General features: G+C 37.1%; 1 protein-coding gene across 15 annotated transcripts in view; it reads right to left on the reverse strand.

Annotated features, from left to right (window-relative positions):
- The window catches only part of CEP63 (centrosomal protein 63), a 63,627-nt gene that overhangs the window by 32,234 nt on the left and 13,317 nt on the right, over window positions 1-18,076 (reverse strand). For all 15 annotated transcript variants that reach the window (XM_045503581.1, XM_045503570.1, XM_045503569.1 and 12 more), the window contains 3 exons: window positions 9,660-9,755; window positions 8,563-8,685; window positions 4,037-4,150 (listed from right to left, as the gene is read on the reverse strand). In XM_045503581.1, coding sequence (XP_045359537.1) covers window positions 4,037-4,150; window positions 8,563-8,685; window positions 9,660-9,755 — 333 coding nt within the window. The remainder of the gene's footprint in view (window positions 1-4,036; window positions 4,151-8,562; window positions 8,686-9,659; window positions 9,756-18,076) is intronic.

The raw sequence follows: 18,076 nt of genomic DNA on the forward strand, positions 1-18,076 counted from the left end.
TAACAAAGAATCCTAATATTTCTATGGAACTACAAAAGATGCCAAGTATCCAAAGCAATCTTAAGAAAGAAGAACAAAGCAGGAGGTATCATGGCCCCTAATTTCAAACTATACTACGAAGCTACAGTAACTAATGCAGTAAGATACCGGTATGAAAACAGACACATATATCAATGGAACAGAATAGAAACCAGAAGCAAACCCATGCTTATATGGTCAATTAATCTATGACAAAGGAGACAAGAACATACAAAGGGGAAAAACAGTCTCTTCAACAAATGATGGGAAAACTAGACAGCTACATGCACAAGAATGAAACTGGACCACTATCTTACACTTCATACAAAAATTCAAAATAGATTAAAGACTTGTACATAAAAAGTGAAACCATAAAACTCCTCGAAGAAAACACAGGCAGTAAGCTCTGACATCAGTCTTAGCAATATTTTGTTGGACCAGTCTCCTGTGGCAAGGGCAACAAAAGCTAAAATATACAAATGGAATTACATCAAGCTAAAAACATTTTCCACAAGAAAAGAAACCATAAACAAAACAAACAAGCAATCTGCTGAATGGGAGAAGATACTTGCAAGTCATACATATGATAAGGAGTTAAAATCCAAAATATATAAAGAACTTAGACAACTTAATATCAAAAAACCAAACCTGATTTTAAAATGGGCAGAAGAAAATAAAATAAAATAAAATAAAATAAAATAAAATAAAATAAAAATAAAAACGAATAGTCATTTTTCCAAAGACATACAGATGGCCAACAGGCACATGAAAGATGCTACACATCACTCATCATCAGAGAAATGCAAATCAAAATCATAATGAAGTATCACATTACACCTGTCAGAGTGGCTAGTATCAAAAAGACAAGTATTACTGAGTGGAGAAAAGGGAGACGTTATACAATGCTGGTGGGAATATAAATTGGTGCGGCCACTACAGAAAAAAGTCTGAGGGCTCCTCAAAAAATTAAAAATAGAATTGCCATAGGATCCAGTAATTCCACTCCTGGGTCTTTAGCTGAAGAAAACAAAAATATCAACTCAAAGAGATGTATGTACCCTTATGTTCACTGCAGCACTGCTTGTAACAGCCAAGACATGGAAACAACCTAAAAGTCCATTAATAGATAAACAGGTAAAGAAGATGTGGGGTGTGTGCATACATATTCATATTCTATTATAATGGAATATTACTCTGTCATAAAAAAAAGATGAAATCTTGCCACTGTGACAACATGAATGGACCTAGAGGCCATTATGCTAAGTGAAATAAGTCAGACAGAAAGACAAAAACTGTATGATTTCACTTATATGTGGAATCTAAAAACCAAGGATACATATTCCCACACACACATAACAATGTTTTCCTACTAAAGGTACATGACTGCAGTATATAACTGCAGATAAGCATAGTAAAAGTTGGAAGAAATTTATACCAACATGTAAATCATGGTAACTAACTCTCTAAAGGACAGAATTATGGGTTATTTTATTTACTTCTCATGTCATCCACATTTTCTCATTTTTCTAAAATGAACATGTATTATGTAACTTTAATAGCTGACCAGAAGAAAGAACTTGAACAAATAAATGACTCAAAGATTGAGAAGTTACTATGAACTCCACTTTTAAACGTTAAAAAATGGATAAGAAAAAAGTCTACATCAAGAGTTTTTAAAAACTTGGGGAAGTGTAGATGTGATATCCATTTATCCAATCACCCAGATTTTCTCCCTTTATTGTTCAATGGTGATTCACATATCGCCAAAATGTAATGTGTCAACCTTGACTGGATTCCAATTTAAACATCCAACTGTAAAAAGACATAACTTCAGACAACCGGGGAAGTCCGAATAGAGTAAGCATTAAATTATGTTAATAGATCATTTATTCTGTTAATGTAGTACTAGTATAATTTTTTAAAGTCCTTATCTGTGGGGAAATATGACAATTTCTGTAATTTGCTTTGCAATATTCCAGCCTAAGATAAAAAAGTAGAGAAGGATGAAATAAGACTAGCAAAATGAGCTGTTGTTCAATGGGTACAGAGCCTAGTTTTGTAAGTGAGAAAAGTTTTAGAGACCTGTTACACAACTCTATGCATATAGTTAACATTACTATACCATACCCTTTAAAATCATTAACATGGTAAATTTTAAAGTGTTTTCTACCACAATTAAAAAAAAAAAGACTGGCAAAATGATGGTAACCATCTAATGTTGGGTAACAACTATACAGAAATTCATTTAAAAGTTTTTTTCTTTTTTTTTAATGACGCTCCTGAATCACATGAAGATTTAATTTTGTTTAGCTTGCTAAGGAAGAAAGAGAAATATATTATCAGTAACATTTTTTGAGTTAAGCAGGCAGAGTATCAGAAGAATAATTCAAACACCCTTAGTAGGGAAAACAAGTGCTGGCTTTTTAAAGGCTTCTTCTTCTAGCCTAGCTGAATTACGGTAAATAAAAATCTCACTTTTTACCAACAATGAGGTTTAATTATGCAGAGTAATCACAATAGTAATTTGAAAAAAGGATTTGCAATCAATAGTAAGCACACTCCACAGATGAGTAATTGAGAACTAAAAAGTAGGATGTGATTCCTTTTTTTTTTTTTTTCAACCTGAAGGTTACAATTAGAATATAATAGGGGCACCTGGGTGGCTCAGTCGGTTAAATGTCCAACTTCAGCTCAGGTCATGATCTCGCAGTTTGTGGGTTCGAGCCCTGTGTCAGGCTCTGTGCTGCCAGCTCGGAGCCTGGAGCCTCTTCTGATTCTGTGTCTCCCTATCTCTCTGCTCCTCCCCTGGAGGAGCTCTGTCTCCCTCAAAAATAAATAAACATTAAAAAAAAAAGAATTTAACAATATCTTATAACTATTTATGTTTGCACAGTGCTTTAGCATTCAGGTAAAAAAAAAACTCTGGTCTAGACATCCAGGATTTTATTGGCCCACTCTGACTGCATAGCTTGCTGCAGCCTAGTAAATAATTTTCCTCCTTGAGGTTGCTGGAGGCCCCTCGTGCCACCTGACCAGAGTTACTCACAGCACGGCATTCATGGTACTTTATCAGCCAGCTGTTATTTCAGGGGAATGATTAAAAGCCAAAACATTACTGAGACTTAAAGTAGAAAATAATGCAGACTTTTTTTTTAATATATTTTTTTAAGGTTTTCCTTCAGCTCTTGTAATTTCTCCAGTAATTCCCTTATTCTGTAAGACGGAGATAACTACCAACCTTGACAGATTATCAAATGAAAGAGATAACACAGAACAATATATTCCAGATAACTGCTTCTAGAAGAAGCACTGAGACTCTGTCTGGCACACAATGAATGGTCACAAAGATTTGTCCCCCTCTATGTTCATTTCCTTTTATGTTCTTGGTTTTTAATTGGAAAAGCATACAAAATGAGTGTATTCTAAGAAGCAATATCCCCAAATTAGGCAGCAATTTTTTAGTTCTGCTTAAGCCACCAGTTCATTTAAAAAAAGGTTTTTCCTACAGTTCTAAAAAGTATCTGTCACCACAAAGATACTTTTAGTTAGTATGCACATCAGTGCAGTATGAATCTCTTAGTATCTGTATGCAAACAGCAGCCGATCTGAGGCTCCCTGGCGGAGGCATCTCAGCCAAGGTACCCCAGCTATCAGAAACAGAGCGAGACACAGAAGTGGAGCCAAGGCAAGAGCCAGAAACAGCCAAACACCAAAGAAATGGAAAAGAAAACAGAGAAAGAACAGAGGTAGAGAGAGGGAGAAGGGGAAGGACAGAGGGGGAGAAAAAGGGAAGACCAAGATCAGGAGAATGACGTGGACGTGAGCATGTAGTGAGCAGGAGAACCAGACAGCCACAGAGTGAGAGGGCAAGAGAGCACAAGGGAGGGAGGGAGCAGGCAAAGGAGCATGTGGCACAAAGACGTGAGCAGGTATGAGAGAGCACCCGTGTACTGCGTTCAGCTAGTGCCAATGTCATCAAGTCTTCTCCGCCTCTTTTTTTAAAATGGTTTAAACCTACCTGAATTATCTCTGATTGTTCTGCCAAAGCCTTCCTCTGTGCTTCCAGAGAAGATACCTGTTGCTGATAAATCAGGCGTTGCTTCTCCCAGTCCAGTGATTTCTGACGAAATTCCTGAAGAGGCAATTAAGGTACTTAACTTCTAAGTGCTTCTCCTTACTGTCATGCTTCCCAGATTCATTCTTACTTTAATTTTTCCCCTCGTCCCTGGGTATACACACACCTTACTCCCCAGCAGGAGCTCCATTACTCACTTAGCTGATAGAACTGGAGAGCAACACTAAATTCCTGACATACTGAGCCTCTGGAGATCTGTCTCTCTAAATTTAACACCCTAATGGTGAAGAGTATGAAGCACAGATGCTGAATACTGGGTCCACGATGGTTTTCACAGATTTGCTGCCACCTAAAGGTTGTTATCATTTTTTGTGATGTTCTTCAGAAAGCTGATCTGAAGAGAACTAAAATTTCAAAATATGATTATGAGGAGATCCTGCTACCAATTCTTGATATCCAAACACAGAAACTGAACAGATCAAATAAATTTTCAGGTGAGTCCCTCCATAGCCCAATTCTTCTCAGTATCTGAAATTCAGGAACCAAATAGATTCCTAAAGCAGAATACCCTTTGATATCCAGATTTTTACTGTCTCAACAGAACTGCAAGAACTTGAATAACAATGGGAGATCTGTACTAAATTTTAACAGGTATTTGTAACCCAAAGTGGAACAGTCAAAATTAATGATGGGTCACTACAAGTTGCATGAACAACAAAGATGAGCCCAATATTTATGAAAATATGATTATGAAAATATGATTTATGATCATATAAAATATGAAATTATGAGTTATGAAAATCAAAGGGATTTCTATCACTGTTCTCTAGGACCCTCAACTCCAGAAGTCTCATGCTAACTTGGGGGTAATCACAGTTAACCAGCTTTCTGATAATCATTCATTCACTCATTCATTCATTCTCCTATATATGCCAGGGGCTATTCTAGGGATTGGAGATACAACAGTTAACAAAAACAAACAAAATCCTAGCCCCATTCAATTGGCAATAGACAACACATTCACTGTATAATACATTACCTGATAATACCTATTTTAGAGAAAATGGAGCACAGAGTGCTCAGAGTTGGGAGTTGCAATTTTAAAAAAAGGATGGCCAGACTAACATTTAAATTCCCAGGGAGATAGGGATGAAGTCATACTATTCTGGGAAGATGGAAAGGCAAGTACAAAGGTTGAACTGGTAGAAATGTCCTGGTATGTTTAAGGGCAAGCAACGAGGTATGGCTTGAATGGAGTAAAAGGAAAAGTAGGTAGAGAAAGGTCAGTTAACAAGGAGCAAGACTGTGTAGGTCATCAGGATCACTTCAGCTTTTGAGAGAAGCTACTAGAAGGTTTTTTGTAGAGGAGAGGACATGATTTGACATAATTACAACAGAATCATTCTGGCTGCTGTGTGGAGAAAAGAGAAGTCGAGGATGACTCCAAGGTTTTAGGCTTGAGAAGTTGAGGAATGGAGTTGCCATTAACTGAAACAGGAATGGTGTTGGTAGATGGGGAAGAGAAAACCAGTATGAAGTGTGACACAGCTTTAGGTATCAAGGTGGAGATGTGAAACAGCTGAAACAGGCAGTTGGAAAAATTTTTCTGTAGCAAAAAGGACAGGTCAAGGCTGGATATATAAAAGTGGGAATTATCAACATATATACAGTGCTAAAAACTACAAGACTGGATGATATCACCAAGGGAGGGAGCATGGATAGAAAAAAGAAGAGGTCCAATGACACTACCCTAGGGTATTCCAATGGTAAAAGGTTGGGGATCAAAAGAGATTGAGAGGACTGGTTAACAAGGTAGGAGAAAGCCCAGGAAAGTATGGCTGTTCTCTAAGTCAAATCAAGGAACTATTTTCAGATACAAGTCATTGGTGACCTCCAAGTAAATAGCTTCTGCAGAGTTGAGGGGGCAAAAGCCTTATTGAGCGAGTGCAAGAAAAATGGACAATGAGGAATTGGAGACCAGTACAGATGCCTAAAGTAGTTTAGTTATAAAATGAAGGAAAATGGGTGCCTGGGTGGCTCAGTCAGTTAAGCATCTGACTTCAGCTCAGGTCATAGATGATTTCAAAAGTTCGAGCCCCCCGTTGGGCTCTGTGCTTACAGCTCAGAGCCTGAAGCCTGCTTCAGATTCTGTGTCTCCCTCTGTCTCTGCCCCTACCCTGCTTGCCCTCTCTCTCAAAAACAAACATTTTTAAAAAATGAAGAAAAAAATGGGGCAGCATCCAGAGAAAGAGAGGTCAAAAGAGGATTTAAGAGGGGAGAAATCTGGATGGTGGTGGAAATATCCAGTATGAAGGAAGAGAGGATGCAGAAGAGAGAAGAATCGCTGGAGCCATGTCTTGGGTAAGGATCGGGGAGAGTATGAGCAGTTCCACCAGCAAGAAGGCAAAGTATATGGGCACAGATGCAAATAGGTGGGAAGATATAGTGTCAGAAGTCTGTGAAAATCTCTTCTTATTGCTTCTATTTACTCAATGAAATGGAAAGCAAGATCATCACCCAAATATAAGAATGTGGAAAAAAGTGTCGAAAGTTTGAGAAAAGAGAAAGTATGAAACAGTCATTATGGAAAGTAGCAGAGTGAAGGGAAATATAGTATGTTTCTGGGTAGCATTGGGACTTATTTGAGGAAGTGACCATGAATTTAAAATGAGGCCAGTCAGCATGATTATGTTTTTCTCCAGCCACGGTCTACCACACATGGCAAGTAGAGACTGGGCAGAAAGCTGGATTTAACTAGAGTTATGGTTTTGCCAAGCAAATATGATGAAGTAAGGGAGGGATACAGGAGCTGAAGGGAAATATAAGGAATGTTACCATGGAATTGAAGCTGGGTAATGACTGACACATGAAGGCATGAGATAGGTATGCAGCAGTGAAAAGGTGGCAGAGTTCAATCACTTGGGGATGGGATCAAGTGACTATTGAGAGTCAAGGGACTAGAGTAAGTGAGCTAAAAAGAGAAGGATGGTAGTCAAAGAATGAAATGCTTAAAAATGTGATTCCAGGAGGGTTGCAAGTTTGGTCATGATGATACCTAAGGAACAGTAGCGGGAATGGGTGGATGAGATAAGGAGGAGATCAATATGTCCATGGAGGAAAGAACAACAAGGAATTCAAAGACCAGAGTCATATAAGTATCATTCTTGTAGATACTGAAACCTTTAAGAATTATGGTAAGTGTATTGTTGGAGACAGTGAGTGTCCTGGAAGCTGAAACCTCTAAGCTAGGGAAATAACCCAAGGATCAGAAGATGACGACTTTGATTGTATGTATATTGGTAGGGGATACAGGCTGAAGACATGAAGATCAAAGATGGGGTCTTAAGGTAGAAAAGAGAATGGCCAGGAAGTGGTAATGAGGAACAAGAGGAAGATGAGGAGTCTGGGGAGAAAACCTCAGGTATCGCTGAAGATGCCTAGAAAGGAAGCAGTATCTGCATAGTCCTCTGAGTCTAGGCTCCTCGAATGTATAAAAATATTATGATGTAAAAGAACACTAAATATAGAAATTACAATTCTAAATAGTAATAATGGTATTTGTGGGTGACAGATGCTCTGAGAAAATTGTAACTAATCATAGAGAGATGTTGAACAATACTTCTCAAATTACAAACACCCAGGGGAGCTAGATAAAATGCAGATTCCTAGGACACACATCATACTACTGAAGCAGAATCTCTGACAGCCTAAAGAGGACTCTGGTGATTCTTGGTACACTGGAGGACCAATGGCATAGACAGAGGAGGGGAGAGGCAGATACCACAGAAAAGAGTGACAGCCTCATGCTGTTTCTTCCTTCACTCTTGGCAGTGTTAACTCACCACCTCCCTTAGGTCCTCTGGGAATCAACATACACAATAACCAGAGTTACTCTGCCTTAATAAAAAGAAAGTTAGCAAAGAAGGGAGTAAATGGCTTACTACATCTAAATGGGAACTGAGGATAAGCAATCTGATATGCACAGTACTCTGTACAAAAAGCCAAGTACTTTCAACATTTACTAACCCCTATTCTATTAGGTGGTAAATAAGACAAGGACACTGCCCATGGAGGACTGGTAGTGACTGGTGGTCAATGTTTCTCAATATTGGCATTTTGGGGACAGTAACCCTTCCTGTGTAGTGTGGCCCTGGGCATATTTAGAATCCCTAGTCCCTGTCCCCTAAACACCAGTTTCACTCCCAGTCATTTGGACAACCAAAGTAATGTGTCCGTACATTTCCAAATGCCCTCAAAGGGTGGTAGTGCCCCACTGGAAACTACTGATAGGTAATAACCCCATTAACCACAGAAGACCAGGTGATGACAGGATGTACCTCTGAAATAGCTCCACGCCAGTCCTGGAGACGGCAGAAAACCAGGTTCAGAACTAGTACCATTTCTAGAAAGAGCACCTTCCTACAGGAAGTCTGCCAACCACTATGAAGAAATTATTACCATGAACATACCTCTATTTTTCCAGTTAACCTCTCAATTTCAGATCGATCTTCCCTGTGATTTTTGGTGTTTCCTCTGAAGTCCCTTATATGCTTTTTCTGTAGTCTTTCATAGCTTCTTTTCAGTCTGCCTAACTGTAGACACAGTTATTTCTAGACTTAAAATTTAAGAATTTGTAAACAGTCATGGTGGAACAAATTGGTATTATGAAAGCAAGAGCAGTGCTAAACAGGACTATTGAAAATAGACTGAGTGTGTTAGATTTGCAAATTAAATACAAACGACTCAAACTTGCATATAAAAAATAAACACTAGAACAGAAAGATATTGCATCAAAGAAAAAACCAAGGGAAAAATATTTTTTAAAGAAAACTTTAATTTTTATTACAATAGCCTTGCACTTAAGGACCCCATAAACCACACCCATGATAAAAGCAGTAAATAAAAATTCTTTTTTCTTTTCTCTAGACCTGTGGTTCTTGAGTCATTCTCCTGTGGAACACTGATACTCAGTAAGCAGGAGAGGAATGCTTTGGAATTAAATAAAAATAAAAGCAGGTTGTTGTTGTTTTTTCCTAATCTGGAGAATAACATTGAGTTGCTACAATTTTTACTTTTGTTATTTATCCCAAAACGCTTGTGAAAACTTTGGATTCTTCATTATTTAAAATCTAGCTGATTTAACTCAACATTGAGTTAATTAGCAACATTGAGTTGCTACAATTTTTACTTTTCTTATTTATCCCAAAATGCTTTTGAAAACTTTGGATTCTCCATTATTTAAAATCTAGCTGATTTAACTCAAACATTAAATTTTTTTACATAAGTTCTTGGTATCAATATTTTATAGTATTATACAAAAACGGCTTTATTTCTTTCAGGTACTCAACTGAGAAACACATTTTAGAATCCCTGTTTAGATAGCACCAAACATATAATTAGACAAGACTCTATGCCTGAATTTAAAAACAAAGAAATAAATTTCTAACCCTATACCTCCCAGAGAATATATACACTTCTCGTTTTATGAAGTCCAAACAGGCCCGTTAACAAAATTCTAAGGGTTAAAGAGAGAATTATGCAACACATAATATAATTAAAATCTTACTTCTTCATGTAGTTTCTTTAACTCCTGCTTATAGTCCATGGCCATCTCTTGTTTAACTTTTTCATGTTCTTCTACTTGTTGACGCAACATTACAACCTAGAAGCCAAAAGGTGTAGTATTTTTCATTATTGGCATTGAAACAATATCCTTGAAACCTTAAAATAGGAAATAACCTTTGCACTTACCCGTAAAAACAAGTTCTCAACTGTATATGGTAATACCCCACTTCTCAGGAAATCAAACATCTAATTACTTAAAAATCCATAACACTGACAAAAAATGGAAAACAGAACCTTTCTAAAATTTCTAGATTTACATGAAAACTTGTTCTGTTTGACTTATTCTCCCCAACATTTTTTATTTAAAAAAACTCATGAAAAAATTAAGAGATACAAGGTTGTAAAAACCTTGGAAACTAAGAATATTGAACAAAAATCAGTAAGACTTCAAGAAAAAGTTATAGAAATCAAAGTGCAGAATAGTCATGTTAGATGGAAAGACAGTAGGAGGCTTGAACCTGCTTTACCATTTACCCCATTTCAAAGAAATCAGTTCCAGCAACCAGAGTAAGGGCATTATCCCAACCATTTTTCAATGGCTTGATACCCGCCACAGCTAATTATCAGCCCTCACCTCCATCAATACCCATCAGTCTCTCTCTACATCTCTCCATAACCAGTTAGAATTTCATCTATTAATTAGTGAGGAGGGAGATGGAGAATGGGGAACAGGAGGTAATAATCACAATATAGTAAGTTAAAAAACAAAGTAAACAGGGGCGCCTGGGTGGCTTAGTTGGTTAAGCATCCAACTTCAGCTCAGATCATGTTCTCACGGTTCGTGGGTCTGAGCCCCACATCGGGCTCCACGCTGAAAGCACGGAGCCTGCTTGGGATTCTCTCTCCCTTTCTCTGCCCCTACCCCACTTGTGCTTTTTCTCTCTCTCCCTCTTTCAAAAATAAATAAACATTCAAAAAAAAAGCAAACAAAACAATTACATCTTAAAAGTTCTCATCACCCATTTATATGTGGAATCTAAAAAACAAAACAAAACAAAACAAACAAATTCATAAATATAGAGAACTGGTAGTTGCCAGGTGAGGAAGGCAGGGGGATGGGCAAAATCGGCGAAGGGAATTAAGAGCTACAAACTTACAATTATAAAATAAACCAGAAGGATGAAAAGTACAGCATAGAGAATATAGTCAATAATACTATAATAACTTTGTATGGTGACAGATGGTAACTACACTTATGGTGAGCATTTTGTAATGTGTAGATCGTTATGTTGTATACCTACAACTAATATAATATTGTATGTATTAATTTAAAATAAAATAAGATAAAAATACTGATCACCAAATACTTCAGAGATTCATATCCTAATAGGCAGTATCAATAAAGGAGAAAATAGAGGCATCTAAATCTTTGGGGGAAAAAAGTTCTCATCACAAACACAAAAATTTTGTAAGCACGTATGGTGACACATGTTAGCTAGACTTATTGTGGTGATCACTTCAGAATATATGTAACTACTGAATCGTTACATTGTACACCTGAAATCAATATAATGTTTTATCTTCATTAAAAAAAACAGAAACAAAATTCTTTTAAGAACAATTCAATTTTGCTGCATTTTTATAAACACCAAATAATTGAGTTTAATTATTTGTATCCAGTTGGACAATTTGTATCTTTTAATTAGGCCATTTTGTGCAATTACATTTAATGGACCTGCAAGGATCCCCCCACTATCTGAAAGCCTTCCTATGAAACCTGTGTTCACAAGCCAAGATGGCATAAAGCAAAGAAGCAATGATCACTTCATAAAAGTAAAAATCCTCTTCAGCTTTTTCAGTTAGCAAGGACAGGTACTAACTTAAGTCTTTTGAAAAGCAGAAGTGGTGTAAGGTGAACCTTCAGATAGCAGGGGAAACCTTAAATCTATCATTTATTAAGTACAATGTATACTTAATAAGCACTATGATCCTTTTTCTCTCCTTTCCTGCCTTCTTTGGAAATGGTAACTTCTGATCATTTCATTACTCTCTCTCTAGTAGCTTGGAAAATATATACTCTATTAATATATCAATATATACTTTTAATAGTTCTCTCGAGATTAAAACATAGGTCTGCAACTTAACAAATCCAGTGTTAGTCATTTTACCAATGCCCAGGCAACCCAAGGACTACAGAAATAATTTAATTCCATTTATCCCCCAACCAGACTTAAATGCCATCATAATTACACATATATGTAAAACTGAAAAGGCTACTGTTGTTACATACAGTCACTGTTCATTTAGATTTACCCACATATTTACTGTTGTCTTTCATTTCTTCCTTATCTGCTCAACTCCAACTGAGATCATTTTCCATCTGCCTGAAGAACATTTAGTATTTCCTTGGCGCTGGTCTGTCAATGACAAATTCTCTCAATTTTTATTGATTTGAAATATCTTTATGTCATCTTTACTCTGGATATAGATTTTGGTTTGGCAAGGGAGAACAGTCATTTCTTTGTAAGGATCACTCTGTTGTCTTCCGGCTTTCACTGTTTTAGCTGACAAGTCAGCTGTTCAGAGCTGTTTATAGATAATCTTTTTTTCTTGTTAAATAATCTTTTTTTTTTTTTTCTCTGATTGCTTTCAGACTTCCTCTTTGTCTTCAGCTTTCAACATAGGTAAATATTTTTTTACTAACCTTTTTATTATCTTGCTTGAGATTCTCTGACTTCATAAATACATGGCCTTCCTCACATTTGGTTAATTTATCTTCAAATATTGCTTCTGCTCATTCATACCCTTTTCTTCTCCTCCAGGGATTCCAAAAACACTCATATTAAACTTTCTCACTGCATCCTCTTTCTCTTATCTTCCCTCTATATTTTCCATCATTTGCCCGTGCTTTATTCTAAACATTTTCTTCTGACCTATATCCAAGCTCTCTTAATTATCTCTTAATCTTTAAGGCCTTAATTTGAGTTATTTTACTTTTCAATATTATAATTTCCCCTCATTTCATTTTTTATATGAAAAATTTTATATGAAGAGTTTTCAATTCTTTCTTGAAGTGCTCAATCTTATCTTTTACCTCCCTGACCATAGTGAACACAGCTATTGCAAAGTTGGAGCATGGTATTTGCCCAATATCTAGATTTGCCATGTATCTGTGTCTATCTTCTGTCGCTTCTGCTTTTTCGCATTTTTGTTGCTTATCTTCTTGTGTGTCAGGGGTCACTTTCTGAGTGGGTATCAGGCACTGTATTTGCAAAAATTATTCGAAGAAATAATGCAAGCCCCAGAACAGTGGGGTTTTTTTCCCTCTGGAAAAAAATTAAGTTTGCTTCTTCCAGGTTCCTGGAAGGCTTAGAACTTTGGAGATGCCTAGGGACAGAAGCACTCTAGGGTCACCTTAAACTGTTTCAGAGATCTAAATGTCTGTGGCTGAGTGACAATTTCAAGAGGGCCTGTTTTATATCCAGCCCATCCTTCCTCCTAGGGTGCTGCCTTTTGAGGTCCCAACCCACAGTAAGGAGGGGTTCACAGCTGCTTTGGACACCAAATCTTTTATTCTCTTAGCTCCTTGAAGTTATCAAAAACCCCATTCAGTCTCTACCCTCTGAGCTACCTTCTCTAGGTCCAGCTAATAACTGCCCCAACCCTGGGCTCCTGCCTCAACCTCTGGTTTAGCCCAGATCCTGGCCTGGTAAATTCTTCACCGGCTTGTTTAGCACTCTGCTTCAAGCAGACTTTTTTTTTTTTTTTTTTTTTTTTAAATCTAACTTACCTAGTTATTCTCAGTGGGTGGGCTGGCCAAAATTAACCAGTCTATCATTATCAGATGCTAAAGCCTAAAAGATTCATATTTAACTAAAAACATCCTGTATAAAATTTACTTTGAAAGCAGAATTCTACAGCTGATAAAACTCTCAATCTGACATAAAAAGAGACTATGGTTATTTTAGACATAGAAGATCTCAAAAGTATGTTCTACCAAAAATGAAGAAATAAACTAATAAAGAATATGACAGAATACAAAGACAAAAAGGAGAAAAGCATAAGAAACTCTAGAATACTGGTGAAGGGAGTTCCCAAAATGACAGCTCTCCAGCTAGCCTAGAGCATTGCTTATCCTTATTCAAGAATGACAAGTTCCACTAAAGACATCTTCACAAAAAAGAAAAAAAAATAAATAAATTACCTGATACGTCTGAACACACAGAGAAGACTTACACTTGGGTCAGAGAGTTTGGGAAGAATCAGTGGTAGGTACATTTTAGAAAAGTAAATGAAAATGAGATAATTACTAATTCCCAGGAAAACAAAAAATTATGTAAGAAATATGCTTACCATTAGACTATCTGTCTCAGATGTGAATAATATCTACCATCTTAATGATGTAAATATGAAATACTGATCTAACCAAAAATTAAGATATACAATCCTGGCAGGATGAGGGGATGGAAATTGTATGTAAAAGAGTAAAACCCTTATATTTCATGGTAACAGGTCATTAGATAAATAGCTAAAACTGAAAATTAAAAAAAAAATCAGTATCAAATGTTACTTAAAAACATGGGGAGAATACCAAAAGACTTAAAGGCATTGAAATGGGTGCTTCCGAGCAGCCAGAATTCCAGCTTCAGAGGGGTAAGCCAGGTGATTACTGTTTTTTCTTACCAACCTTGCAGAACCATTTTTCTTTTTACTTACTACATGTGGCAAGCATAAATACTAAATGTGAAGAAAAGACTGTTTACTTTTATTTATGTACCAGGGGTCTTGTTCATAATGGGCACTCAACAATATTTCAATTTCTTAGAGGAAAAAAAGAGGTTAAATGCTGAGAAGGGATGGCATTAGGCAGAGAAACGGGAGCCAAGGTTTGAAACTGTCACTATGGATGACAGAAAAAAAAACTGAAATAACGGATCGTTTTAGATACAATTGGAAGTTTTCAAAGAGATTTCTTAAATAGTAACTCACTCTTCACAACAACCCTGGGACATAAGCATTATGTTCCAATTTTACACATGATTAAACAGGCTCAGAGAAGTTAGAATATTTGTCCAAGGCCAATCAGCTGGAAAGAGGCACAGCCAGGACTCCAAATTCCTTACTTGTTTGTTTCATTAGGTCAACCTGCACTGCATGGTGTCAGGAGGTAACACTAGCAGAAATGGCCGTTAAAACCAATCCACAGGCCTCGGTGGCTCAGTTGGCTATGCGTCTGACTCAATTTTGGTTTAGGTCATGATCTCATGGTCTGTGGAACTGAGCACCATGTCAGCCTCTGTGCTGGGATTCTCTCTCTCGTTCTCTCAATCTCTTCTCTCTCCCCTACTCATGCTCTCTCAAAATAAATAAACATTAAAAAAAAAAAAAGCCTAAAAGAGACTCATTTTAGACCTAAAGACACTGCAGGTTGAAAGTAGCCATCTATCATGCTAATGGATGTCAAAAGAAAGCCAGAGTAGTCATACACATATCAGACAAACTAGATTTTAAAACAAAGATGTAACAAGAGATGAAGAAGAGCATTATATCATAATTAAGGGATCTGTCCACCAAGAAGATCTAACAATTGTAAATATTTATGCCTCCAACTTGAAACACCCACATATATAAATCAATTAATCACAAACATAAAGAAACTCGATAATAATACCATAATAGTAGGGGACTTTAACATCCCATTTACAACAATGGGCAGATCATCTAAGCAAAATCAACAAGGAAGCAATGACTTTGAATGACACAATGGATCAGATGGACTTAACAGATATATTCAGATGGCTTCCCAGGGGAATTCTACCAAACATGTAAAGAAGAGTTTTAATATCTATTCTTCTGAAGCTGGTCCAAAAAACAGAAATGGAAGAAAAATTTCCAAACACATTCTATGAGACCAGCATTACCTTGATTCCAAAACCAGACAAAGACCCCACTAAACAGGAAAAATACAGACCAATTTCCCTGATGAACATGGATGCAAAAACTCTCAACAAGATACTAGCAAACTGGATCCAACAACATATTAAAATCAAGTAGGATTTATCCCTGGGATGCAGGGGTGGTTCAATATCCGCAAATCAATCAACATAATACATCACATTAATAAAAGAAAAAGAACCACATGCTGCTTTCAACGGATGCAGAAAAACCATCTGACAAAATACAGCATCATTTCTTCATAAAAACCGTCAAGAAAGTAGGGATAGAAGGATCATACCTCAAGATCATAAAGGCCATATACAAAAGACCCACAGCTAATATCGTCCTCAGTGGGGAAAAACTAAGAGCTTTCCTCCTAAGGTCAAGAACGTGACAGGGATGTCCACTCTCACCACTGTTGTTCAACATAGTGTTGGAAGTCCTAGCCTCAGCAATTAGACAACAAAAAGAAATAAAAGGCATCCAAGTCAGCAAGGAAGAAGTTAAACTTTCACTCTTCACAGACAATATGATATTCTACATGGAAAATCTGAAAGATTCCACCAAAAAACTGCTAGAACTGATACATGAATTAAGAAAAGTCACAGGATGGGGCGCCTGGGTGGCGCAGTCGGTTAAGCATCCGACTTCAGCCAGGTCACGATCTCGCGGTCCGGGAGTTCGAGCCCCGCGTCGGGCTCTGGGCTGATGGCTCAGGGCCTGGAGCCTGTTTCCGATTCTGTGTCTCCCTCTCTCTCTGCCCCTCCCCCGTTCATGCTCTGTCTCTCTCTGTCCCAAAAATAAATAAACGTTGAAAAAAAAAATTAAAAAAAAAAAAAAAAAGTCACGGATATAAAATCAACATATAGAAATCAGTTACATTTTTATACACCAATAATGAAGCAGCAGAAAAAGAAATCAAGGAATCAATCCCATTTACAATTGCAAACCATGAAATATCTAGGAACAAACCTAATCAAAGAAGTAAAAGATCTGTACACTGAAAATTATAGAAAGCTTATGAAAGAAATTGAAGAAGAAATAATGGAATGGAAAAACATTCCATGCTCATGGATCAGAAGAACAAATATTGTTAAAATGTCTATATGACCCAAAGCAATTTACACATTCAATGCAACCCCTATCAAAATATCACCAGCATTCTTCACAGAGCTAGAACAATCTAAAATTTGTATGGAACCACAAAAGACCCCAAATAGCCAAAGGCATCACAATTCCAGACTTCAAGCTGTATTACAAAGCTGAAATCATCAAGACAGTATGGGACTGGCACAAAAACAGACACATAGATCAATGGAACAGAATAAACAACCCATAAATGGACCCACAAATGTATGGCCAACTAATCTCTGACAAAGAAGGAAAGATTATACAATGGAAAAAAGACAATCTCTTCAGCAAATGATGTTGGGAAAACTGGACAGCGACATGCAGAAGAATGAACCTGGACCACCTTCTTATACCATACACAAAAATAAACTCAAAATGGATGAAAGACCTAAATATGAGACAGGAAGCCATCAAAATCCTCGAGGAGAAAACAGGCAAAAACCTCTTTGATCTTGGCCGCAGCAACTTCTTACTCAACACGTCTCTGGAGACAAGGGAGAAAAAAAGCAAAAATGAACTATTGGGACCTGATCAAGATAAAAAGCTTCTGCACAGCAAAGGAAACAATCAACAAAACTAAAAGGCAACAGATGGAATGGGAGAAGATATTTGCAAATGACAAATCTGATAAAGGGTTATTATCTAAAATCCATAAAGAACTTATCAAACTCAACACCCCAAAATCAAATAATCCAGTCAAGAAATGGGCAGAAGACATGAACAGATACTTCTCCAAAGACATCCAGATGGCTAACAGAGACATGAAAAGATGCTCAACATCACTCATCATCAGGGAAATACAAATCAAAACCACGATGAGACACCACCTTACACCTGTCAAATGGCTAAAATTAACAACTCAGGAAACAACAGGTGTTGGCAAGGATGCAGAGAAAGGGGAACACTTTTGCACTGCTGGTGAGAATGCAAACTGGTGCTGCCACTCTGGAAAACAGTATGGAGGTTCCTCAAAAAATTAAACATAGAGCTACCCTACAACCCAGCAATTACAATAGGCATTTATCCAAACGATAAAAAAATGGTGATTTGACAGGGCACATGCACCCTGATGTTTACAGCAGTATTATCAACAATAGCCAAATTATGGAAAGAACCCAAATGTCCATCGACTAATGAATAAATAAAGAAGATGTGGTTTATATATACAATGGAATACTACTTGGCAATGAGAAAGAATGAAATCCTACCATTTGCAGCAACATGGATGGAACTGGAGGGTATTACGCTGAGTGAAATAAGTCAGTCAGAGAGACAGATATCATATGTTTTCACTCATATGTGGAACTTGAGAAACTTAACAGAAGACCATGGGGGAAGGGAAGGGGAAAA

Source organism: Leopardus geoffroyi, chromosome C2 (genome assembly GCF_018350155.1).
Source record: "Leopardus geoffroyi isolate Oge1 chromosome C2, O.geoffroyi_Oge1_pat1.0, whole genome shotgun sequence".
In the NCBI taxonomy this organism is placed as follows: domain Eukaryota; kingdom Metazoa; phylum Chordata; class Mammalia; order Carnivora; family Felidae; genus Leopardus; species Leopardus geoffroyi.